Below are 26,066 nucleotides of genomic sequence, written 5' to 3'. Positions count from 1 at the left end.
ATTATTAATAAAGTGTAGAACAGTATATATTTCACAGAGTTGCTTTGGTGATTAAAAGAAGTAATGCATATATAAAGTATGAGACTTAAAACAGCTTCAGTCAAGGCTCTCTGGTATAGTTAAAAAATAAAATTCATTCCATCTGTAACAATTTTAGTATCTATTACATAATATCCATTGTTGTAGAAATGAGCCAACAAATAAAATGGGATAAGGGTTACTGTGAGGGAGGATGGGGTATAATACACTTGATTTCACAGTTATTGGGATGAAGAATAAGCATAGCGTGTGTAAGAGGCAGGATAGTGTGATAGCAAAATGCCTGAAAATGGAGTTGGACAGATCTGGGCCTGAATTCAGGTTCTTTTCCAATCGTTTAGGCCTTAGTTATTTTACCAGATCTTCTGAACAATTTTCCCCAGAAGTGGGAAAAATAGGATTGCCATGGGATTAAATGAGAAAATGTAATGTGCTTCTCACTGAGCCTAGGTCACAAAATAAGTCAATAAATAGTAACCAGTTATTTTTTAATTATTTGTAAAGAAATATTTTCTGTATTAGAGACTTGAGCACCTCATTAGAACAACCTTTTTAAGCATTCTAGTTTCGATGCCTATGGGAAAGAGGTAGTAAGTGGAAGTCAGGACAGAAATAGGAAGTGAATTATTTCAGGGCCAGGGAATGGGACAAGCAGAATTAAAGGAACTATCTTTGAATTGAGTGGTTAAAATATCAGGTAATTTAGGGATACTGCCAAGCATAAATAAGCCCTCAGACTCCTTCCAGCTTCTTGCTTCACTCTCTCAAGATCCAAGAAAAGAGGAAATAAAGTGGTGGTCAAACAGGTCCTGTCCCTCACCACATGGGGGAGCACTTAGGCACATTAAACATGAGCATTGTGACTTCATCACTATGACACAGAGACTGTGCAAGGGGGTGAAGCAGTAATACTCCCCCAGGATCATTTTCTTCTTCCCCTCACTTCTGGCCTGTTGGCAGAGAAAGGCCAGATGACAACCTGAAATCCAGCCAAGCCTACAGCTGTAATCGCTGGTGAGGTCAACTCCAGCAAATCAGAGGCATCAATACTCTTTAGGTAGACCTTTATTTTACCCATTCTCATTTTGATAGAGGGGTCTCAAAGTACGAATCAAGTTGAGAAAAAAAAAAAAACAGAAAAATCCTAAAGCCTCCCACTACAGCACTGTAGTTAAAGACCCCTCCTCCATCAAGACACTTAGTCACTGGCCAACCAGTCATCTGCCAACCCATCATCGGCTAGCCAGTCCTCAGCCTACCAGTCATAAGTCAACAAGTCCTTAGCCAACCAGGGATGAATCAACTGGGCGTGAACCAATCAGGCATCAAAGAATCAAGCTTACCAGACATGAACCAACCAGGGATGAGCCAGCCAGGCACAAGCTTATTTGGTACAAACCAACTGGACATAAATCAACCAAATGCAAGCTTAACTGACATGAACCAACTGAGCATGACACAACCGGGGAGAAGTCAATCAGGCAGAAGTCAACCAGGCACATGCCGTCCAGGTTTGAGCCAACTAGGCCTGAGCCAACCAGCCCTAAGCCAACTAGGCATGAACCAACCAAGCATGAGGCAACCATACTCGAGCCAATTCAGCACAAGTCAACAAAGCATGAGGCAACTAGGCCCAAGCCAACCATTCACAAGTCAACCAGGCCCGAGGCAACCAGGCCTGAGCCAATTCAGTATCAGTCAATCTGGCATGAGGCAACCAGGCTGGAGCCAATCAGGCCCAAGTAAAGCAGGAACAAGCCAATCAGGAACAAGTCATGCAGGTATGAATCAACCAAGTCCAAGCCAACCAGGCATGAGGCAACCGGGCAGAAGCCAATCAGGCATGAGGCAACCGGGCAAAAGCCAATCAGGCATGAGGCAACCAAGCAAGAATTCTTTCCGAGTAAGACCTGCAGAGGCTCATGACTGCCCAGAAATCCTGCGCCTAATTAAAGTAAGCATCTATCTCCTTATTCTGTGGAGTTTCATGACGTTAGTTTAGGGCTGAGAGTAAGGAAGGCTTAGATTGGGTTTGAATCCTAGCTCTGCTAATTATGACCCATGTACACAACTTTCTGGAAGTTACTGGACCTCTCTAGGCTTCAATTTTCACATCTAAAATCAAGGTCATAACACTATCTACATGAAAATATTGTTGTAATAACATAAAATAAATATACATAAATTTTTTTACTTAAAGTAGTGGGCTCAGGAAGTTGGGGGGGATGAATTCGTGGATATTTCAGGGACCTAGTATTTTGTCCCTCCTGGGGAATTTTTAACTTTAAAAGAGGATCATAGAGAAAAGGAATGTTTCACTTAAATGAATGAGCTATCAGTGATAGAATTTCAGGTATTAATGTACAAGATTTTAGGATGTTTAGGATGTTTAGGATTTTTAGGATGTTTAAGATTTTTCTCGTTGCTTTTAGGACCACACCCAAATGTAGAAGCTAATGATTGTACAGGAAACAATATTCAACTAGAATAATTTTCCATACAATTTCAGACAATTCTTTGACTCCTAAAGCCCATTTTAATGGTTTTCCTGGAAATCATCCCAGTAAAGAGGACAAACTAATATTGACAGTTACTGTGCGGAAGTTCTGTGGTACTCAAAGCAATCACTTATGTGATGCACAACCTAAACAACTCCATATAAAAGTAGTAGCCTAGATTTTTAATGGATTAAATATGAGACTGGAATAAGGCACAAGTTATAGATAAGGGAACCTTATAAAGAGTTTTGCAATGAAAATATTCCCATCTACTAATTTAGGTATACATACTGATTTATATTGATTTATATATATATATGTTTTCTTCCTATCTATCTATCCTTAAATCAGGTCAAGTTTCTGTTCCCTTTGATCAGAGAATGTGTTTTAATGGCCAAAATAGAATACCATGCATTTTCTAGTGAAATCCATCTGATGGAATGATGCTAGGTCCTATTACAGATCTGTAAGAACTGGGTTATCTATCCTTCTATATCTTCCATTCTGTTCTATCCCCACAAGTTCCCATATCATTTCTCTAACTGGCATTAATCTGCATGATTAGATCACCAATCAAAATACTAGGTACAACATGTTAATTATTCCAGAAGCACACTTTCCCATGTAAAAAAATTAATTTTTTGTAGCTTAGTATCTGACACTCAGTTGGCAATTAATAAATTTATTTTTGAATGGCAATGAACTTCTCTATCCAGAAAAATTACCTTATCTTTCCAAACATCACCAAGGGAAAAATATATCATGGACTGTCCCACTTAAATGAACCTGTATTTGTGGAGTTCCTGATCACATTTACTTTTAAATTTGCCTCATATACCAGAATATACTCCAGAAGTTTCTTGGGAATAATTCTAGTGAGTATTCACTAGAAAAGTAACAGAAAAGCCAAAATTACTTACTCTTATAGAAATGAGACATTACTTACTCATAGACATGAATGTAATAATTAATTTGCTTTGAGATTTATGCTCTAATAATCTGAAAGTGGGCAATGATTTTCCAAGCATGAGATCCAAACCATCTATTAATTTGAATGTGCAAAACAAATTATATAGTGAAAAGCCACATCAACAAAGTCTAAACTGGGAAAAACACATCACAGGCAAACATGACAGATGTTTCTGTAAAGTCTACTAGCTTTATTGTATATAGACTTTGTGACATCTACCTTCAATATGCAGGAACATTTTTCACTTTACTTCCACCTTTCTGGTTGTATTCAAGTTACCTGGACAATCTTCATGAGTGAGTTATTGACATAGTTGATATTCTCTCTATGTACATTTAGATTTTAAGGTTCTAGATGATTGGAGTTAATTCTCACTCACGTCTATTAATATTAATACTGTGGAAGGGCACCTGGCTGGCTCAGTGGGTTAAAGCCTCTGCCTTCAGTTTGGGTCATGATCCCAGCGTCCTGGGATGGAGCCCCGCATTGGGCTCTTTGCTCAGCAGGGAGCCTGCTTCCCTTCCTCTCTCTCTGCCTGCCTCTCTGCCTACTTGTGATCTATACCTGTCAAATAAACAAAAAAATCTAAAAAAAAAAATTGACTGGGGCATCTTATGTTAATGAATGCTCAATAAATAAGTGCTCAAGAAAAAAACTTCATGATTATCATAGTAAAAATGTTATTAAGCCATAAACTGAATGTTTTCTCTACTTTGATAGGAATTGGCTTCCTGTGAAAACATGTTAGATTCAGTGAAGTTAACAGTAACAGGTAAGATGTTTCAAAGTATTTTCAGAGCTAAAAAAAAGAAACATGGCATAAAATATACACATATACTGCTTGTATCTAGATATGTGGAAGCTGCTGTCCTTGGTATACAAAGATAGTGCCATTAATAGTATCTACATGGACAGGACAATGGCTTGGTAGCTTTGTCAGTGATCCACTATTTTATATTTTCCCCATCTTTTAAGTATGAAATTAATATTTAAGAGTTTTTACATTTTTATGGCTGCAATAGACTTCAACTAATTTTCAAAATGTAGAATGAGCAGTGTAACTGTTCAAAGACAGTAAATTTAATGCCCAATATGTCCATAGTAACTTTATAGGATGAAATGGATAAACATAAAATGACAAGCTATTTTCAAGATATTTACTACATTTTGATAGCCAGCAATATTAAAAGGATAGGCTTGTGTTTTATAATGAATTAGAACCTTTTAGGCAGGAAATATGAACACTAAAAGATGATTGAAGTGTAGAACATTACACACTTGGATTTCTAAATAAATTTAAGGATTGGCTTTACCATTTCTGTGAAAAGGGAAAGGGACTGGAATTTTGATAAGGATTGCATTAAATCTTTAGATCACTTTGGGTAGTACTGACTTCTTAATAATAATGTTAACTCTTATCTGTGAATACAAGAAGTCTTTCAATTTATTTAGGTCCTTTTCTTTCAGCAATGTTTTTGTAGTTTTCAGCAAGCAAATAGTTCACCTCTTTGGTTATAGTTATTCCTAGTTATTGATTTTAGAGGCTACTGTAAATGGAGTTGCTTTCTTGGTTTACTTTTTCGTTTGTTCTTTTTATGTATAGAAACAAAACTGACTTTTGTTGATCTTGTCATCTGCAAATTTGCTGAATTCCTTTATCAGCTATAGTAACTTTCTTTTGATTTTTTTTATCAGTAGGATTATGTCATCTACAGAGATCATTTTACCTCTTTTTTAAAAGATTTTATTTATTTATTTGAGAGAGAGTGAGAGAGAGATCACGAGTGGGGTGGGGGGAGGGCAGAGGGAGCTACAGACTCTCTGCTGAGCAGGGAGCCCAACACAGGCCTCAATCCCAGGATCCTGGGATCATGACCTGAGCCAAAGTCAGACACTCAACCAACTGAGCCACCCAGGCGCCCCTCATTTTACCTCCTTCTTTCTAAGTTAGATAGCTTCTAATTCTTTTTCTTTTCTAAAAGCTTTGGCTGTAATTTCCAGTACAATGTTGAATAGCAGTAGTAAAAAGTAGGCACCCTTTTCAAGATGGGACCAGGGAAATAGACAAACCATAAGAGACTCTTAATCTCAGGAAACAAACTGAGGGTTGCTGGTGGAGGTGGTGGTGGAATGGAGGGGTTGAGATAGGGTGACTGGGTTATGGACATTGGGGAGGGTATGTGCTATGGTGAGTGCTATGTATTGTGTGACTGATGATTCACAGACCTGTACACCTTAAACAAATAATACATTATATGTTAATTTTAAAAATGCACATCCTTGCCTTCTTAATCTTAGGGGGTATGCTTTATGCTATTCACCACTGAGCATGAAGTTAATGGGTTTTTAATAAGTACCCTTTATCAAAAATGTTGAGGAACTTTCCTCTACTCCTGGTTTTTTTAGGGCTTTTGTCGTGAAAGGATATTTTGTCAAATGCCTCTCCTGCATCAATTGAGATATTCATGTGCTTTTTTCCTTTTGTTTTGTTAATGATGCATTATATTGATTGATTTTCATATGTTGAACCATCCTTTCTTCCCTAGGATAAATAACACTTGGTTATGGGTCATGGTGAATAATTCTTTTACTATGCCGTGGGTTCACTTTGCTTATAGTTTGTTGGAGATCTTTGCATCTATATTAATGAGGGATATTGGTCTGTAACTTTATTTTCTTATGATGTCTTTTTTAAATGATTTTATTTATTTATTTGAGAAAGAGAGCCAGAGAGTGCAAAAGTGGGGGGAGAGGCAAAGGGGGGGGAAGTAGACTCCCTGGCTGAGAAGAGAGCTGGACATGGGGTTCAAACCCAAGACCTGGGATCATGACCTGAGCCAAAGGCAGACGCTTAACCAACTGAGGAACCCAGGTGCCCCTCTTGTGATGTCTTTACTTATCTTTCGTACCAAAGTAATACTGATTTCATAGAATGAGTTAGGACATGTTTCTTTCTCTTCAAATTTTTTTAGAAGAGCTTGGGAATTATGTTAATTCTTCTTTAAGTGTTTGATAGGCATCCAGGTGGCTCAGTCATTAAGCATCTGGCTTTGGCTCAGGTCATGATCCCAGGGTCCTGGGACTGAGACCACATTGGGCTCCCTGCTCTGCACGAAGTCTGCTTCTCCCTCTCCCACTCCCCCTGCTTGTTTTCCCTCTCTCACTGTCTGTCAAATAAATAAAATCTTAAAAAAAGATGTTTGATAAAATTGACTAGGGAAACCATTCATGGTTCCTGACTTTCCTTGTTTTGAGAAATTTTTTTTGATTACTGATTCAAACTCTTGTTACAGGTCTGCTCAGATTTTTTCTTGTTTCAGTTTAGGTCATTTGTGAGTTTCAAGAAATTTGTTCATTTCTTCTAGGTTATCTAATTTCTTGGAGTAAAGTTCATAGCATTAATTTATCATTTTTATCTCTATAACATCAGTAGTAGTGGTGCTTTATTTCTGATTTTAGTTAACTTGCATCTTCTCTTTTTTGTCAGTCTACTTATCCAGTTTTTTTATATTTTCAAAGAATCAACTTTTGGTTTTACTGATTTTTCTCTATTGTACTTTTCCCCTTTATTTTGTTTATCTCTGCTCTAAACTTTATTATTAACTCCCTTCTATTAGCTTTGGGCTTAGTTTGCTCCTTTTTTCTAGTTTCTTAAAGTATAAGGTTAGGTATTACTTGAGTTTTTTTTGTTTTGTTTTGTTTTGTTTTTAGTGTAGGCATTTATAGCGTAAGTTTCCAAGCACTGCTTTCACTGCATTCCATAAGTTTCATATGTTGTATTTTCATTTTCATTCATCTTTTTCATTCATCTCTGTTTTCTAATTTCCCTTGTGATTTCTTCTTTGACCTATTGGTTAAAAGTCCATTACTTTCTACATATATGTCATATTCCTAGTTTCCCTCTGCTGTTGATTTCTAGTTTCATTCCGCTGTGATTGGAGAAGATACTGTGCATGATTTAAATCTTTCAAAATTTATTGACTTGTTTTGTAGCCTAACATATGGCCTATCCTAGACAAAGTTCCATGTGTACTTTAGAAACATGGGCATTATGTTGTTGTTGGGTGGAGTGTACTGTATATTTCTTTTCAGTCCATTTGATCTATATTGTTGTTCAAATAATCTAGTAAATTATTTATCTTCTGCCCAGTTGTTCGATACATTACTGAAATTGAAGACCTGAAGTTTCCTACTATTAGTGTAGGTAGCTTCAATTCTGTCACTATCTGCTTCATATACTTTGAATCTCTAATGACTGGTACATAAATGTTTATAAATGTTACATCCTCTTGGCGAGTTGACCTTTTCTTAATAAATATATATTAATACATAAATATTAATAAACAACCTCCTTGTTTCTTGTAACAGTTTTAACTTAAAGTGTATATATACTACAGCCACCTCAGCTCTCTTTCGGTTACTCTTTGCATGAAATATTTTTCCCATTATTTCACTATTAACCTTTCTATTTGTGTGTTTATTTTTTTTTTTTTTTTTTTAAAGATTTTATTTATTTATCTGACAGAGATCACAAGTAGGCAGAGAGGCAGGCAGAGAGAGAGAGGAGGAAGCAGGCTCCCTGCTGAGCAGAGAGCCCGATGCGGGACTCGATCCCAGGACCCTGAGATCATGACCTGAGCCGAAGGCAGCGGCTTAACCCACTGAGCCACCCAGGCGCCCTCTATTTGTGTGTTTAAATCTAAACTGAGTCCCCTATAAACAACACAGAGTTGGATAATTTAATTTTGTTTTAATCCATTATGCTTATTTCTGTCTTTTGCTGTTTTCTATATGCCATACAGCCTTTTTGTTCTTCATCTCCTCCAGTACTACCTTTTGTGTTTTGTTGATTTCTGTATTGAAATATGTTGATTCCCTTCACATTTCATTATGTGTATATTTTATAGATATTTTCTTTGTGGTTATTATGGAAATTACATTTAACATCCCAAAGTTATAATAATCTAATTTGAATTTATATCAGCTTAATTCCAATAATATATAAAATTCTTCTCTTATATGTCTCCATTTCCCCCTTTTATGTTACTGATGTAGAAAATAAAAGGTGGAGTTATAAACAAATTAAAATAACTATAGTCCTTTTAAATGCCCATGTATTGGGGTGCCTGGGTGGCTCAGTGGGTTAAAGCCTTTGCCTTTGGCTCAGGTCATGATCCCCGGGTCCTGGGATCGAGCCCCGCATCTGGCTCTCTGCTCAGCAGGGAGCCTGCTTCCCCCTCTCTCTCTGCCTGCCTCTCTGCTACTTGTGATCTCTGTCAAATAAATAAATAAAAAGTCTTTAAAAAAATATAAATGCCCATGTATTTACCTTTAACTCAGTACCTTTAGTTTTTTATTTTTTTAAGATTTTATTTACTTATTTATTTGACAGAGAGAGAGAGAAAGCAGAGGCTTAACCCACTGAGCCACCCAGGCACCCCTCGGTACCTTTAGTTTTATCTTTATTTCTTTATGTGGCTTGAGTTACTATCTAGCTTTCTTTCATGTCAACCTGAAGAACTAGCATTTTATGTAGGGAAGTCTAGTGATAATGAAATACCTCAGGTTTTTGTTTTGGGTGGTGATCAAGGGATGTCTCAATTTCTCCCTCATTTTTGAAGGGCAGTTTTGGTGGAGATACAATTCTCAGTTGATAGGCTCCCCCAGCACTTTGAATAGATCAATCCACTGCCTTCTGGTCTCCACGGTTTCTGATGAGAAATCAGCTGATAATCCTACTGAGGATCCATTGTAGGTAACAAGTTCCTTTTCCCTTGCTGCTTTCAAAATTTTCTCTTTGTCATTCAGCAGTTAAAGTATGTGTCTTGGTGTTGCTTGTTTTGGATTTGTGTGAAGTTGTTTTTGTATGGAGTTTTGTTTTGTATGAAATTTGTTGAGCTTGTTGGATTTGTAGATACATTAACTGATTCAAATTTAGAAAGTTTTCAGCCATCATTTCTTCAGATACTTTTTTCCTCTCTTTCATCCTCCTAAGAACCTGCCATATAGTGTGTATATTGGCCCACTCAATAGTGTTCCACAAAGCCCTTAGGCCTTGTTTACTTTCTTCATTATTTTTCTTTCAGTTCCCGAGATGGTAATTTCAATTGTCTTATATTCAAATTCACGGATTTTTTTTCTTCTGCTAGTTCAATTCTGATTTTTCTCCTCTACAGTGCATTTGTCACTTCAGTTATTGTACATAATTATCAGCTTCAGAATTTTTTGGTGTTCTTTTTTCATAATTTGTATTTTGTTACTGAGATTCTTATTTTATTCACATATTTGTTTCCCGTTTTTGTGCATTCTTTTTTTTTTTTTTTTAACTCTTTGAGCATTTTTAAGACAGCTCTTTTAGTCTTGGTCTAGTACATGTGGGCTTCCTCAGGTACGTTTTCTACTGATTCATTTCATTCTTTTGAATGAGGAATAGCTTCCAGTTTCCTTGAATGCCTTGTGACTTGTTGTTGTTGAAAACCGGACATTTGAATCTTAATATGTTTTAACTCTGGAAATGAAATTCTCCCCCTTCGGGGCGCCTGGGTGGCTCAGTGGGTTAAAGCCTCTGCCCTTGGCTCGGGTCATGATCCCAGGGTCCTGGGATCGAGCCCTGCATTGGGCTCTCCACTCAGTGGGGAGCCTGCTTCCTCCTCTCTGCGTGCCTCTCTCCCTACTTGTGATCTGTCAAATAAATAAATAAAAATCTTAAAAAAAAAATTCTCCCCCTTTACCAGGAATGGTTTTTGTTTTTGGTTTTGGTTTTGTTTTGTTTTTATTATTATAGGGTATCTCTGTTAAGAGATCAGCCTGAGTTAAATGTTTAAGGTATTGTGAGGTCATTTCTAAATCTCTGTCTTTCCCTGGTCATGCACAGTAGCTTTGTAAATTCTCTGTATATGTGGTTGTTTTAAATATCAAACGAAACAAGTGTGGCTCTTTTTACATCTGGAAGCTGCTTTCATTGGTGAAGGTTGGAAAAATGGTGGCCAACTTCATAGCTCTTACCTCAACATTCAGGGTAGCAATCCATGCCTCAGCATTCAGAGTAGCAATCCATGATCAGAACACAGAACTCTAGTGTTTGGAGGATAATGCCTAATGCCTACCCTGGCTCCAGCAAATCACTCAGCAATTTATGTTTTGTATACCTGCTTCCATAAAGCAAGGAGACAGGGGAGACTTGTAAGCCACCAGTGGGCTGACAGCTGAATTTAACCAACATTAACTGAAATTTACCAGCCAAGCTGTCCTCTGGAAGTTGCAAATGTTCAAATAAACTCTAGACTTCCAGAATATCCACTGCCAGTACAGTTATACATGTGAAGAGATGAATTTCTGGTGCTGCCTACTCTACCATCTTCCTTTTCTTTATTATAAACTTTCTAACATACTGTATATGAATTTGTATTTCAGATTTACTCAGGGATGGCTTTGGGGACAATCCCCTTTTCTACTGCCTAATTGCAGAAGTACACAATCAACAAAAACCATCAGGTAAAATAAATCTGCCTCTTCCAATTTAATCTGGAGTATACTTTCTCTACCCTGAAAATGAAGAACAGTTTAATAGTACAGAATTACTATTAAATAGAGTAGAAGGGCATAAGCACACAAACTCATTTTTTTAAAAGAATATGTGTGGTATGTATTTGTATATGCATAGAAAATTTTTGAAGAATATACATTATTAAAAGATGGCTTATCTTTTTTTAAGATTGTGTTATAAGGGACTTAAGCCTACATTATATATATTTTTTTATTGTTTGATATTTTGTCCAGTAAGCTTTTATTAGTTTAATAAGGAAATCACTAACATACTCAATTTTAGAGGAAAGAACATTCTAAGATTCAAAGCATTAACCTCATCGTACCTTCTCTTCCCTCTTCTAGGCAAAGTGACTGTTGGATTTGCCATGTACTATTTTACATACGACCCCTGGATTGGCAAGTTACTTTACCTAGAGGACTTTTATGTCATACAAGCTTACCGAGGTCAAGCTATACTTATATTACTACGTACAGTTTAGAAGTTAAAATGGCACATTTTAAGGAGTAGAGATAGGGCTTCAGTATAAATATGGTATTTAAATTAGTTTATGTAACTCACTTCTATTTAATGAGACTGATCATTATCCTAGTTATCTTTGCATATGGTGAAAACTCAATCACAGATTAGAAAATGACTTTCATGGCTCCTATCAACGTTTGAATACACCAAGTTATCACAGCTACCCTTTTATCTTAAAAAAATCTATTTATATTTTAGATTGTGTTGTCTGAAAATGAATAATAAGTATACTATATCGAGCGTGACAGGGACTCATTTCTGCTTCACCAGTCTTTAAATACAAAATCTCTTCTACTACCTTTGGAACCACTTTACAATTAGGAAGAAGATATTAAAAACATTCATGAGTTTGAGTTGAGTTTCAACATAACTTATTAAGAATATATAACAGCCAGATATAGGGTTTTATGTTTTACTTATTTAAGATTAAAGCAAATGAACTTAAGTGGAATTTTTTTCAACTCATGTCATTTTTCATTATCTATTTAAAAGGTCTAGGTATTGGAGCTGAAATGCTGAAGAGGTTAAGTCAGGTATGTATTACATTTAGTATTGGTATTCTATATGTTATAATTTTCTTCATTAAATATTAATTGACAGGGTGTAAATTAGATAATTTCTCTCACCTTCTGAATATATCCTCAAAACATACTTTTTATTCCAATTAAAAACACATTTTCAAATCAGATAGTCATATAAGTTATATCTGAATTATATTTAATCAAAAATTGATTTGTATGTAATCCACAACCATACTATACACCACTTTCCTATAAAGCAGAAGTAAGCAAGAGGGGGATTAGAAGGCAATTTCAATTTTACCTATAAAATAGGTCCATGGTATGAATATAAGAAGAGCATAAAAATGACTTCTGGGAAGTTGGAGGAGTAGGAGCCTCCCTAAGCTCATTTTGTCCCAGGGACACACCAAGAAAACAGCCACATCAGTATAATCAACCCAGAAAATGACCTAAAGACTAGCAGAACAGATATTCCACAGTTAATCAAAGAGAGGAGTTCACATCAAAAAGGGTAGGAGAGTCAGAGACAAGGTCAAGAACCAAATTCCTGAGGAGACTAAGCACAAGTGGGAGAGACATCACAAGCACATAGAAAGGAGAGGATCAGATCCACACCAGGAAACCTAGGCATGAGGGATCTGCATTGGAGACAAGTTCCCATAACATTTGGCTTTGAAGACCATGGAGCTTAACTTCTTGAGTTTTTACAACCAGCTGGGCTTAACTACGGGAGCTTTAAAAATCAGTGGGCTTGGGGCACCTGGGTGGCTCAGTGGGTTAAGCCTCTGCCTTTAGCTCAGGGCTCAGGCCGTGATCTCAGGGTCCTGGGATCTAGTCCCGAATCGGGATCTCTGCCCAGCAAGGAGCCTGCTTCCTCCTCTCTCTCTGCCTGCCTCTCTGCCCACTTGTGATCTCCCTGTCAAATAAATAAATAAAATCTTTAAAAAAAAGTCAGTGGGCTTAGCACTGAGAGTGAGAGGGCAACAGGAAATAGAGTCCCCGACCTTAAAGAAACAGCATAACAAAACAACCCCACAAAGATAGAGCATAGAAGCAGCAATATGAAAAATGCACAAGGTATCCAAGAGGATTTCTTTACAAATCTCAGAATATGTGCTGGTGGGAACCATTTCTCTTCTCACTAAATCCCTACTTCCCAGCCTAGAGAGTGGGATACCTGTGGGAAACAGGATATACTGCACCTACCTTGCTAATACCATGCATCCTACCCCACATTCTCCTGTGGATCCACTCCATCCATTTCACTCCACTCAGCAGGAGTCCCTCCAAAGCAGCTCCTGCCAGGTCTTATTTAAGCAGCTCTGGCAGTGACCTGCACCAATCCAAAATGATTCCTGCCTCGGGGAGAGGGAAAGATAACCCTGGACATCAGTTTGACTGAAGTCCTAGCAGCTAAACCATGTAACTGACAGTGCAGAGAGTGTATTGCTGATCAGTGGGTCTGCAGTATCAACACATAGACTGGGGGACAGGCACCTGATATGATAACTGGCTCTGTCCAACAACAAAAACCCCTCAGGGGTAGCAAATAGAGAGACTTGTACAGTTTGGGGTCACTGCATGGAAGCTTGGCAATAGACATCTGGTCTGCCAGCCCTGCCAACAAATAAAAGCCTCTCAAGGCAGGAGAGCACCCTGCAGGCTGGTGCTACCACAGCCCTAAGAGACAAACGGGATAGCATCTAATTTGTTTACAGCCCCTGCCCACCAACAGAAGCCTCTTAGAAGACAACATAGGGAAAACACTCTGCAGTCTGGTATGACTAGAGCCCCAGCAAACTGGGCTTAGGGCAGGCATTTAGTCTGACTGCTGACAATGTCCAACTATAAGCCTATGGCCGCAGAATGGCCCTGAACAACACAAGACCAAACACAGCCCACAAAATTCAAAGAATGGACTGAAAGCAAATGAGGCTTAGCCACAGCAGTAGGGCACACAAACCACAGAGAGGATACCCATGAAGTACCTATTCTGGTGAACAGGGGCCATTGTGCTACAGGAAACCACAGGACCTCTTCTTTGTAAGACCACTACATTCAGGATAGGAGATGTAACTGATTTTGCTAATACATATAAACAAACATAGAGAATTAGACAAAATAAAACAGAGGAATATATCCCAAATGAAAGACCAGGACAAAACCACAGCAAAAAAGCTAAATGAAATGGAAATAAAGAATATACCTGGTAATGAATTCAAACTAATGGTCATAAAGATAATGGACTTGAGAAAAGTGGAAAAACATAAGGAAACCTTCAACAAAGAAATAGAAAACAAAAAAGAACCAATCAGAGATGAAGAATTTAATTACTGAAATGAAAAGCAGGCTAGAGGGAATCAATAGATGAGAGGAGGCAGAAGACAGATCAGTGAGTGGGAAGACAGTATTGGAAAGCAACAATGCTGAAGAGGAAAAAGAAAAAAAAATAATTAAAAATGAGAATATGGTTAGGGAACTCAGCGACATCATCAAACCTAATAAAATTCACACTAAGTGGATCCCAAAAAGAGAAATGAGGGAAGGGGACAGAAAACTTATTTGAAGAAATAATAACTAAAAACTTCTCCAATCTGGGGAAAGAAACAGACATTCAGATCCAGGAGGCACAGAGAGTCCCCAAGAAAATCAACACAAGGAGATCCATACCAACACACATAATGATTAAAATGGCAAGAAAGTACTGAAAAGAGAGAATTTTAAAAGCAGTAAGAGAAAAGTTACATACAAGGGAACCCCCTTAAGGCCATCAGCTGATTTTTCAGCAGAAACCATGTAGGTCAGGAAGGAGTGGTATGATATATTCAAAGTGATGAAAAGAAAAACACTTGCAATCAAGAATACTCATTTCATGGCTATCCAGCAAGGTCATCATTCAGAACAGAAATAGAGATAAAGAGTTTCCCAGACAAATGAAAAGCACAGCAGTTCATCACAACTTAACCAGCCTTAGAAAAAACAGTAAAGAGAATTCTTCGAGTAGAAAGAAAACATGATAATCAGGAGTAAGAAATTATGAAAGGAAAAAGCTTTAGTTAAATACAAACAAAATAAAAGCCACAGATCAATCACTTATAAAACCAGTATGGAGGTTAAAGCACAAAAGCAGTTAAGACCAAGTGTATCTAAAAATACCAAGTCAAAGGATTCAGAAAATGGAAGGGCATGAAGTAGGACATATTATACATAAAATCGTGGGGGGAGGATAAAAATTTACTGCTTTTAGAGTGGGTTCTTAAAAAGGGGTGCCTGGGTGGCTCAGTTAAGTGTCTGCCTTCAGCTCCGGTCATGATCCCAGGGTCCTGGTGATTGCCAGAGGGAAGGTGCGTGGAGGGGATGGGTGAAATAGATAAAGGGAATTAAGAGTACACTTAACTTGATAAGTGATGAGAAATATATAAAACTGTTGAATCATTTATTATACTGTATACCTGAAACTAATATAACATTATACAATGTTAATTGTACTTGAAAAAAAAAGCATAGTATAAAAATAAGATCCTTTTGTACTTTGGAAATGAATATGAAAATTTTAGGATCTGGCAATCACCAGTTTGTTCTCTGTATTTAAGAATGTTGTTCTGTTTGACTTTTTTCTTTGTTCATTAGTTTTGATCCTTAAATTCTACATGAGTGAAATTACAAAGTATTTGTCTCTCTCTGGCTTAATTTCACTTAGAATTATACCCTCTAGATACATCCATGTTGTTGCAAATGGCAACATATCGTTCTTTTTATGGCTCAGAAATATACCATTGTGTGTGTATATGTATGTAAATATACATACCACATCTTCTTATCCATTCATCTGTTGATGAACACAAAGGTTGCTTCTCTTTAGCTTGGCTATTGTAAATAATGCTACAGTAAACATAGGGGTGCATATATCTTTTTGAATTAGTACTCAGTAGTGGAATTACTGTATCATATGGCTTTTTTCCATAAAGAGAAAAACTGAATTGGATTTGTAGAAAAACCAATGCGTAGACTTTGCAAATCATTTTTGGACTTTTCAAAGAAAGAGTTTTAAAATTCAACAGAATTTCTTTTTCTTCTTACAGCTTTAGGCAAGTCCTAGAGTTAACTATTGTATTATTATTTGGAAGTATTATATAGACATAGTGCTTTGCATATAGACTTTTAATAAAATAAATGTGTTAATAAAGACTATGCTTTCAATTAAAAATAACTTTTATTTGTTTTTAAACAGATAGCCATCAGAAGCCAATGTAACTGCATGCATTTTCTTGTTGTCATTTGGAACCAGGCTTCTATTGACTACTACACTCGTCGAGGGGCCTTAGACCTTTCTTCTGAAGAGGGCTGGCATCTATTCAGGTTTAACAGAGAAGAACTCATGGATATGGCAAAGGAAGAGTGAAAGATGACCCATTTCAACTTGTCCCAATACATGCTCCAACATTCAAATGTCACCTGAGTCCAACAGCAGTTTGACTTTGAGTGTTGTACAATACAGCAAGTGATGAAACTCTGGTTTGAGCAGATCTTTTACTTTGAAACAGATTTGACAGATATGATCAACCTTCCTTTATCCAAATATACTAATGACTAGTAGCGGAGCTGATGAATCAAAAGAGTAGATAAATCAAGAATCACTTTATAGTTGGTGTTAGAATATTTATTTTTTAACTACCATATCTCACTAAATTTAAGATATTTATATTTTCACATCTTAACATAGCTGAAACTGGGATAAGTATAATTACCCACTGGTAGCACTTTTTTCTTAGAGGTAAATAACATGTCTTAGAATTGATGAAATATGGATTTGTTTTATTATAAACAGATGAGTTACAAAAAATTCATTTAAAATACTGAAGGTAAATTTTGAGGAGCTTACTTATGAAACACTAGTAAGTGAACTATTTCCCTACCCTGAGTAGTTCAAGTACCATTGACCCCTTAAGATCATCTCAGAACTACAGTTTATTTCTGAACTGTATTTTATCTCTGAGCATTTACAGCTCTTTGGTTGTATTTATCTGAGGGAAAATACTATATGTAATACCGTCTATGCATATGTTTCTTTCCTTTCTAGTAGAAATATAAACCTTTTGATAGGAGTATAATTACTTTTGTATCCTGTGTTGCAAGCATAGAACACAAGTTTCTGCTATGTATTTCATGAGCATAAAAGCTGCACAAAGATGATTTAGTCATACCCACAAGGAATCTTGTCTGTGAAAAAATACTAGTTTTAGTTTTAATAATAAATTGGATGGGTTGTCACAGCTATGAAGTACAAAGGAAGGCAAAATAGAGAGCATTTTAATCCTACCTTGGATGATGGAGGAAGGTGACACCAGAATTGGGTTTGAAGGATGAGGAGGAAGTTGGAATATGGAAAAGGATTATACAGAAAAAAAAAAAAATTCTAAGAGGAAATACAAGCACAGACAGAAAAAAAACCCAACTTAAAATAACAAAGCATGTTCATGGAGCAATGAACATTATATTATTATATTATATTATAGATAAAATATACACTGGCAGTAGGGTAGGAAAGGAGAGGAAAGATAGGATTAAAGTTGAATTGGGACCATAAGTGAAGGGCCTTATATGTCATGCTTAGGAGTCTTCATTTGATGACTATATAGGCAATGATGAACCACTGGAAGATTTCAGAGACAACTAACCATAATAGTTGTTAGAAAGGCAATTATGCCATAATACGACAGATGGATTAGAAGAATAGGGTAGTAGACAATATAAGTTAGCTGAAACTCAACACCCATTCCATATCCCTTTCTCCTTGACTTCCTCACCATAGGAAAAAAAATATGATTTGCCCATTTGCCTTGAGCTAAGGTGGCTACATGGTAAGTTCTAGTCAAGATATAGATAAGAATTCTGAGAGGCACTCTATGAAAGCATTTTACTTTTTTGATAAGAGAGGGTCAGAAACATCTAGTAGGGTTTGCCCTAATTTTTCTTCCTACACTGAATGTGTATATGTTCCCTAGAGCAACAACAGCCACTTTGTGACCATAAGATGACAAGCTGACATACTAAAGAGCAGAGTGAAAAGAGAATACGTTTAGGTCCTTGATGGCACTAATGAGCTACTGAATGAACCCTGTACTGCCCAATTCCAGATTTTTATATACAGTCTCATTGACTGTGAACTGGTTTACTGTTACCTGCAGAGACAACACATTCTCAAGTGACAGAAAGCAAGATTGATGGAGGGCAGATGAAGGACTATTGTAATAATTCAGGAAGGTGGTGATAAAAACTTGAATGGAAGCAAGGATTAGAGAAGAGTAGAAAAGGTTGAGTAGATTTGAAAAACACAGAAATTGAAGAAAAGAGAGGCAGAAGCAATTTAGTCTTAGACATATTAACATTGGGGACACCTATGGCATATAAGGTAGATGTATTAATAAATAATTAGAAAATAGGTATATAGCTCTAGAGAAATATGGGATCTGGAAACATAAATGATAAGGAAATATAAATGGTGGCTACAGCCAGTAAAGTATATTGAATGAAAATGAGAGAGCATATAAAATGAGAAAAGATGACTAGGAATGCAACCTGAAGAACCACAGCATTTTGATTCAGAGCAAGAGAATGAAGAATGACAAGATAAGCAGGAATAACAGAGAGCAAAGGGAGGAGTGAGTTTCAGGGAGGGAGTGTTTAAGAGTCAATAATTACAGAAAATTCAAATAGGTAAAGAGGTCAGGGAGTCAGAAAGTTAGAGAGGAACCAAAACTGTGGAAGTAAGAAAGGGACACTGTTTTTTCCCAAAGTATGGCAATCATAGGAAAGAGAAAGGAAAGGCAGCTTGAGAGGAAGTGGCAGGGTTAAAGAAATGTTTTTGTTATTCTTGTTTTTGGACAAAGAAGATCTGAATCTATTTACAGATTGAGGAAAAGAAATTAATGAAAAGAGAAACCAAAAGGTAAAGATTAAACAGGATAGAGTATGGTACTGAAAAACATGGCAAAGAAGGAGATCAGGAACACGAATAAGCATTGGCCTTAGATGAAGGGGATGCATGGCTAGAAAGAGGTAAGTCTTGAAGGTAGAGGGGAAGAAGTTGAAATGGTCATAAAGCTCATGTTTCCCCTCTACATAACAGACAGTCATCTTCGGCAGGTATAGAAGGCTTAAGAATAGAAGGTGTGTAATATCTCTCCTGGGGAACAGAACAGGAAACCACCTAAAGGAACCAGTAGGATTACTAGGCAGCATTGTGGTGCCTTGTAGCCTATGGTCCTCTTAAAAAAAGTGTTTTTGGACATTTAAGAGGAGTTGCCATTTATAAAACAAAGAGACAAAACCAAGCCCAAGTGTCGTAAAATAATGGATATTTTATTCCAGCTCTGGGGTATGAAAAAAAAAGGAGGGGACACATCCTTCTACACACCATTCTAATTTAGCTAACATTAATTTGAAAAAGCTAAAGCAAATATGTGCATGTATCTGTATAAATATTTATATATACACATACATATTTCATAAGTATTTATATATTTACTCTAGTTTTTTATAAACACACCTTAAAAATCATTAAATGCATCCCAATACTTCTGCCTCTTCATCAATTACTTAATATTGTTTGGATTAAATTCACAGTTTGTGTTTTAATCTCTTATGTGATTGGTCAAACTGTACATTACATTAGAAGATGTGAGAGAAAAGCTTTGTTTAAAAGTTATACCCCCCCAAAAAAAGTTATACTCTGTATCAGTTACCCTTTACATGATTTTTCCATCATTATTTTCAACTTCATACATCTTGTAGTTCTCTACGCAGAGTATTTTAGCTTCTAGTGCTGTACATATCTACATCTTCTGGATGGGACTGTCCATGATCCATGAGCTTGGGGTCAGGCATAAACTGTGTAGCACCTGATAAAGTATTAAAATGAAAAAAAGTCATTCATTTCACAAATGAATTGTTGGTACTAGGAATACAGCAGTGAATAAAGCAAGTAAAATATCTGTTGATATGGACCTAACATTTAAGTTTGGCAACACAGACAATAAATTAAGTAAAAGATATATCAGATGGTGGTAAGTGCTATGCAAAACAAACAAAAAAAAAACAGGGAGGGGCATATAGAGCACTTGGGCAATTTACAGGGTGGCCTTCAAAAAAAAAAAAAGGTGGTAACTGAGCAAAGAACTGAAGGAGGTAAGGATTTGAGCCCTGTAGCTATCAGAGGAAAATGTCTTGAAAGTATAATGGACCTGAGGCCATGCCTGAGGAACCACAAAATGGTCAGTATGGCTGGAACAGAATAGGTAAGATGTGGTGATGGTGGGTACAGTGAGAGTGTTAGGAGACATGATCAGAAAACAATAGAAGGCTAAGCCATACAGGTCCATGGTAAGGTGTTTCTCTTTTATTTTAATGCTAGATGGACAGTTTTTTTTTTTTTTTAAGATTTTATTAATTTATTTGACAGAGAGAAAGATCACAAGTAGGCGGAGAGTCAGGCAGAGAGAGAGGAGGAAGCAGGCTCCCGCTGAGCAAAGAGCCCGATGCGGGGCTCGATCCCAGGACACTGAGATCATGACCTGAGCCGAAGGCAGCGGCTTAATCCACTGAGCCACCCAGGCGCCCCGCTAGATGGACAGTTTTGAGCAGAGAATTGGCACGATGTTTTACTTTTTTAAAAGATCACTCTTGGGGCATCTGGGTGGTTCAGTCGGTTAAGCGTCTGCCTTCAACTCAGGTTATCATCCTAGGATCCTGGGATTGAGACCCATGTTGGGTTCCCTGCTCAGTGGGAAGCCTGCGCCTCCCTCTCCTTCCTATTCATGTTCTCTCCTCCTATCCGTCTCTCTCAAATAAATAAATAAAATCTTAAAAAAAAATCACTCTTGTCTGTAGGGATAAGACTACAGGGAAATGAGCGTGGAAGCACAGAGACCAGTAGCAATGGAGGTGGTAAAAAGAGACTGGATTCTGGATAACTTCTGAAGATGGAATGGGCAGGATTTCCTAAGTGGACTGAATATGTTGTGTGAGAGAGAATCTAACTTAAGAAACTGGAAAGATGGAGTTGACACTTACTGTGATAGGGAATAATGTGGGAGAAGCATATCTGGGGGAAGGCAAAGTAAGTGTCAAGTTGTGGATGTGCTAAATTTTGCACTGCTAACTAAACATCTGAGTACAAATGATGAGTAATCTGTTGGAAATGTGAGTCTCTGGAGCTCAGGAGAGATCTTGGTTGCTTTATAAATTTTATGGTACTAATTTACAGATGGCATTTAAAATTATGGAACTATGAGATCATCTAGAGCATCAGAGAAGAGGTTTAAAGAATGAGTCCTTTGGATACTCCATTTCTTCTGAATTTAAGAAAATTAGGAGAATGTATCAGAAAAGGCTGAGAAGGAACAGCCAGTCAGTGAAGTCAGAGAATCAAGAGCAAGTGCTATCCCACAAGGCAAGTGAGGAGATTTGTTTCAAGGAAGAGGGAGTAATCACCTGTGTTAAAAGTTACTGATAGATTGCATAAGATGGAGATTGAAAATGGACTGGAGGGGCGCCTGGGTGGCTCAATGGGTTAAAGCCCCTGCCTTCGGCTCAGGTCATGATCCCAGGGTCCTGGGATCGAGCCCCGCATCGGGATCTCTGCTCAGCAGGCAGCCGGCTTCCTCCTCTCTCTCTGCCTGCCTCTCTGCCTACTTGTGATCTCTGTCACTCAAATAAATAAATAAAATCTTAAAAAAGAAAAAGAAAAAAGAAAATGGACTGGATTTGGCAACGTGCAGATCATTGGTGATCTTGATAAACTGTGTGACAGGTAAGATACTACATTATTTTCATGTATTATCTAAGATAATAAGATATATATAATATCTCAGATAATGAGATAATACATGAAAATAACGAGACAGATAATACTTTTATATTATCCTTGTTTTATAGAAAAGGACATTTTAATTTACAGATGTTAAGAAAATTTACCCATCTCACTTAGCTCATAAATGAGCTAGTTCTGAATCCAGGTTAGTCTGACTCCCAAAACAACCACCCTGACTCTTATAAAATGGGGGTTAAAGTAGTAACAATGTCATACGATTATTTTAGTATTCAATATAATAATACAAAGTGCTGCATATAATACCCTGTGCGTGGTAAGTAGGCAAGAAATAGCTATTTTTATATTTACTTTGTGATGTAAGATTAAAAACATTTTTTCAGAAATTTTTTTTTTCAAAATCTGATTTAAAATAATTTAGTTATATTTGGGAAATATCTTTTTCCCAGAGAGGAATTTAATTTCCAATTTTATGAAAACAAAGGGGAAAAACAGATTTACATATAATAATTTATTTTATGTCTATCTCTTCAGAAACTTTCTATTTCATAAAGTGTCATATACCTATACGTAACTTCACTACCAAATATATCTTTAAAAACCCAGATCATAAGTAATCACTATCCATACACTCATATAGTTCTCCATAGAAGAGAAACTTTTTTTAGGATAGAAATTCTTAATATGGGATCCTTTGGGGGGTCTAGGGACAGAATTCATATGATCTATGAATTTAAGTGTAGGAAATTTGTCTTCATTTTCATTAACTTCGGACTGAAAATAAATATTTTCTTCAGTAATGAATGTAGGCAACAAACACACAATAGTATTAGGAGGACCTCAGATTTTGTCACTAACAGATATCACAAATATTTTCATATCATGCTGCAGTTGCAAATACTTTGAAATATTTATACTTACCACTACTTCAAAACTATGGATTTTATTAGATCTTTTAGGCACTGTTGTTTAATACATTTAAAGAAACACATATCATATATTTTGTTTTATCGACTTAAAAGCATTATTCTGAGAAGAGATCCATCACACACAAAAAGTTTAAGAAACTCATTCGGCTTCTTTCTCAAATGTATCTTTACTGCCACCTGGTGGAAGTGTTTCCTCAGTACAAATGAAAAGCATCCTAGGAAACATTTTCTTCTTTATCAAACGTATTGCACTAAGTGTATAACAAATATTTTACATAAGTCTGAATGTGCCTAATTTGCTTAACAATGCCAATCAGTTGACTAAGTTCTCTAACACTTCTACTTATTTCCTTAATATATATTCTTGTCCAAAGTCTAGTCATAACTTCAGCTCACCCAAATTGAAACGTTCCATTGACCTACCTTTCAAAATTTATTGAAAGGCCTCAGAATTTTAAATTATCCACAGCTTATGTCAGACATTATTAACTAGAGGAATACACACAGAGAACTACCTGTGGACCTTTGCCTACAATCCATCTGCTTAGAGGCTTCACCTCTGAAGATTCTAATTTATAATCCTTGAGTAAAGTGAATTTTAGAAAACAAACAACTTCAGTAACTGTAACATGGATCTCTCTGGTTTAGAACCACTTAGCCTAGGTCATTTGTTTTCTGCCTTTTAAAAAAGATTCATCTCCTGCTATTTTGAGTAACTAAGGATTACATCTTTCCTCTTAGAAATTTCTTCACCCCTTGAGCTGATCAAGAGCTCTCTCCTCCCAAAGGGTTAACAGTAATAACTCTTCTTGAATCTCAATCTTAACCCATTAGAATGTTTTTCTTTGTACTTTATCATATTTTTAATCTTTCATTAAAAAGCAGCTTTCATACTTAGTTTTTTAGATTTTAAAAAGCTGGTGTTATCTTGTTATGATGAGCATTGGGTTTTTGTACAGAAGTGCTGAGTCACTATACTGGAAGCCTGAAATTAGTATTACACTGTATTTAACTAACTGGAATTTAAATAAAAACTTAAAAGCTGGTGTTACAACAAACAGGAAAGGATAAAGATGTTTAAAGTCATAAAATAACAATAAATTTTCTTAAATAGCCATCATGTGATATCTACTCACTGATAATTTAGTTCACAAAATTATCTCATTTATATTCTGAGCAAGTTAGATATAAAAATGGGACAGATCACTAATAAATTTCTGAGTGAAGTTAGTATTGTTATAAATTCTATTTGTTTCTTTGTATAAAATTGAGATGATATTCAGCATTGAGCTTCTAAGTAATTGAGACTAGTCACTGCAATTTACCTTCTCACACTCTTGTTATTTTCATTCTTTTTTCTTCCTGTGCTTCACTTTGGCTACGTTCTATTTACTTGTATTTGAGTTCATTAATTCTGTTCTCTTTTGTATATAGTCTGCTGTTATATTTAGCCAATGAGTCCTTAATTTCAGGTACTATGTTTTTCACTTCTAGAATATCCACTTGATTTTTTAAGTAGATCTCAATTTCTGTGAAATTATCCATTTTTTATCTTTACTTGTTCATATTTTCCATATTAATCAGTTAATTTAAAATCCTCTTCTACAAACTTCAATATTTAGAGCACCTGTAGGTCTACTGTTATTTTCTTGTTTGTCAGTCACATCTTTCTGCCTGTCAGTCATCCTTCTGCCTCTTTGCATAACTAATATTTTGTTTGTTTGCATGGTGGACACTGTGTATAAAAGAACCATAGAAGCTCCAGATGGTATCTTCTATGAGAAAGTAGACCCTTTCCTCTTTAGGAAGGGTAAGGTGCTTATCATCTTAATCCAATCAGATACTGAGCTGAAACCAAGTGTTAAGAGTCAATCAACCACTTGTTCCTCTCTTTTCCTCAGGTATAGCAAACACCAAAGATGCTGACTGAGAGCCTGATGAGTTTCTGTTTCCCTGGCTAAAAAAGACTAGAAAATTTGGTTTTGCCCCTTCAGATGTTTGGAGCTTGGCTATTTAGTCTCCTGACCCATAGAACAGCTGGCAAATATTATAAAGGGAGGATGAGTCATATATTTATGGTACACCTCATCCTTCTAAAAGAAATACCAGCAATCTTTTTCTGCTGTAGGCCAGAGAGTAAATATTGTGACTTTGTAAACCATAAGGTCTCCTTTGCAAGTGCTCAACTTTGCCATTGTAGTATGAAGGCAACCACAAACAATAAATGAAGGAGTGCAGCTGTATTCCAATAAAACTTTATTTATAGACACTAAGATTTGACTTTCATATAATGTTTTCTTGTCACAAAATACTTTTTTTTCCCTGACCATTTAAACCATGTAGAAATCATTCTTGGCTTGTGAAATTTACAAAATAGATGGAGAGCCAGATTTGGCAAAATCTGCTTGAGAGAGATATTAATCCTGGGAGAATGTGAGAGATTTTATTCTTCTTTCATCAGATTTCGAAGAGGTCCATGTCTTTAGGAATTTGCTATCCTAAAATAACATAATTTTTGTTAATAATGTATATGAATGACTATAAACTACCAAGTTCTCTGTCTAGTATAACCAACATATTCTGTATGGTGGTAAGTGGTAGCTATGGCTAAGCTCTCTAGCTAAATGGTGTGCTCCCAAAGCGTGCTCAATGGAAAGACTTGTTTATCAGAAAAATGGCTAATTTCTCTGGGCAAATGATATTTTCTAACACTCACTGAGAATTTAGCATGTGACTGACATGGTACTTGGTGCTTTACATGCAGCATCTCATTTAATCCTTACAACTATGTGAGAAAAACACTATTGTTCCCTTCTTTGTGGATCAGAAGACAGGCTTATGGTATTAGATAATTTTTTAAAAGGTTTTATTTCTTTATTTGACAGACAGAGATCACAAGTAGGCAGAGAGACAGGCAGAGAAAAAGGAAGAAGCAGGCTACCTGCTGAGCAGAGAGCCAATGCAGGGCTGGATCCCAGGACCCTGGTATCATGATCTGAGCCAAAGGCAGAGGCTTTAACCCACTGAGCCACACAGGTGCCCCAGGTCTAAGGTTTTTTTTGTTTTGTTCTGTTTAATTCTTTAGGATTATCTATATAGAGAGAGGCTTAACCCACTGAGCCACCTAGGTGTCCTGGTATTAGATAATTTGTCCCAAGTAAGAGAACTAGCAAATATTGGATCTAGGATTCTGTTCCAAGTCTTACACTTAA

The 26,066-nt window shown here is 36.5% G+C and overlaps 2 protein-coding genes across 4 annotated transcripts in view; one reads left to right on the top strand and one right to left on the bottom strand.

The window, feature by feature from the left end:
- The first annotated feature begins 945 nt into the window (after window positions 1-945).
- Window positions 946-16,674, top strand: SATL1 (spermidine/spermine N1-acetyl transferase like 1). The gene is made up of 6 exons (XM_004779932.3): window positions 946-1,993; window positions 4,228-4,279; window positions 10,921-11,001; window positions 11,398-11,499; window positions 12,068-12,108; window positions 16,328-16,674. The coding sequence occupies exons 1-6, from the start codon at window positions 1,334-1,336 to the stop codon at window positions 16,496-16,498; spliced, it is 1,107 nt and encodes a 368-aa protein (XP_004779989.1). The 5' UTR covers window positions 946-1,333; the 3' UTR covers window positions 16,499-16,674.
- Window positions 16,675-19,437: 2,763 nt separating this feature from the next.
- APOOL (apolipoprotein O like) overlaps window positions 19,438-26,066 on the bottom strand; it is a 146,382-nt gene continuing 139,753 nt past the window's right edge. For all 3 annotated transcript variants that reach the window (XM_045085578.1, XM_045085580.1, XM_045085579.1), the window contains one exon: window positions 19,438-19,997. In XM_045085578.1, coding sequence (XP_044941513.1) covers window positions 19,909-19,997 — 89 coding nt within the window. In that variant the 3' untranslated portion in view covers window positions 19,438-19,908. The remainder of the gene's footprint in view (window positions 19,998-26,066) is intronic.

Source organism: Mustela putorius, unplaced genomic scaffold (assembly GCF_011764305.1).
Source record: "Mustela putorius furo isolate JIRA1106 unplaced genomic scaffold, ASM1176430v1.1 tig00000870_pilon_pilon_pilon, whole genome shotgun sequence".
Taxonomy (NCBI): Eukaryota; Metazoa; Chordata; class Mammalia; order Carnivora; family Mustelidae; genus Mustela; species Mustela putorius.
This window is presented reverse-complemented; position numbering and strand designations above follow the sequence as displayed.

Coding starts and splice junctions, on each gene's coding strand:
- SATL1 (XM_004779932.3), top strand. CDS start 1,334: ATGAATCAACTGGGCGTGAACCAATCAGGCATCAAAGAATCAAGCTTA. Junction 1,994..4,227: donor AAATCCTGCGCCTAATTAAA/GTAAGCATCTAT, acceptor CTACTTTGATAG/GAATTGGCTTCCTGTGAAAA. Junction 11,500..12,067: donor TGTCATACAAGCTTACCGAG/GTCAAGCTATAC, acceptor TCTATTTAAAAG/GTCTAGGTATTGGAGCTGAA.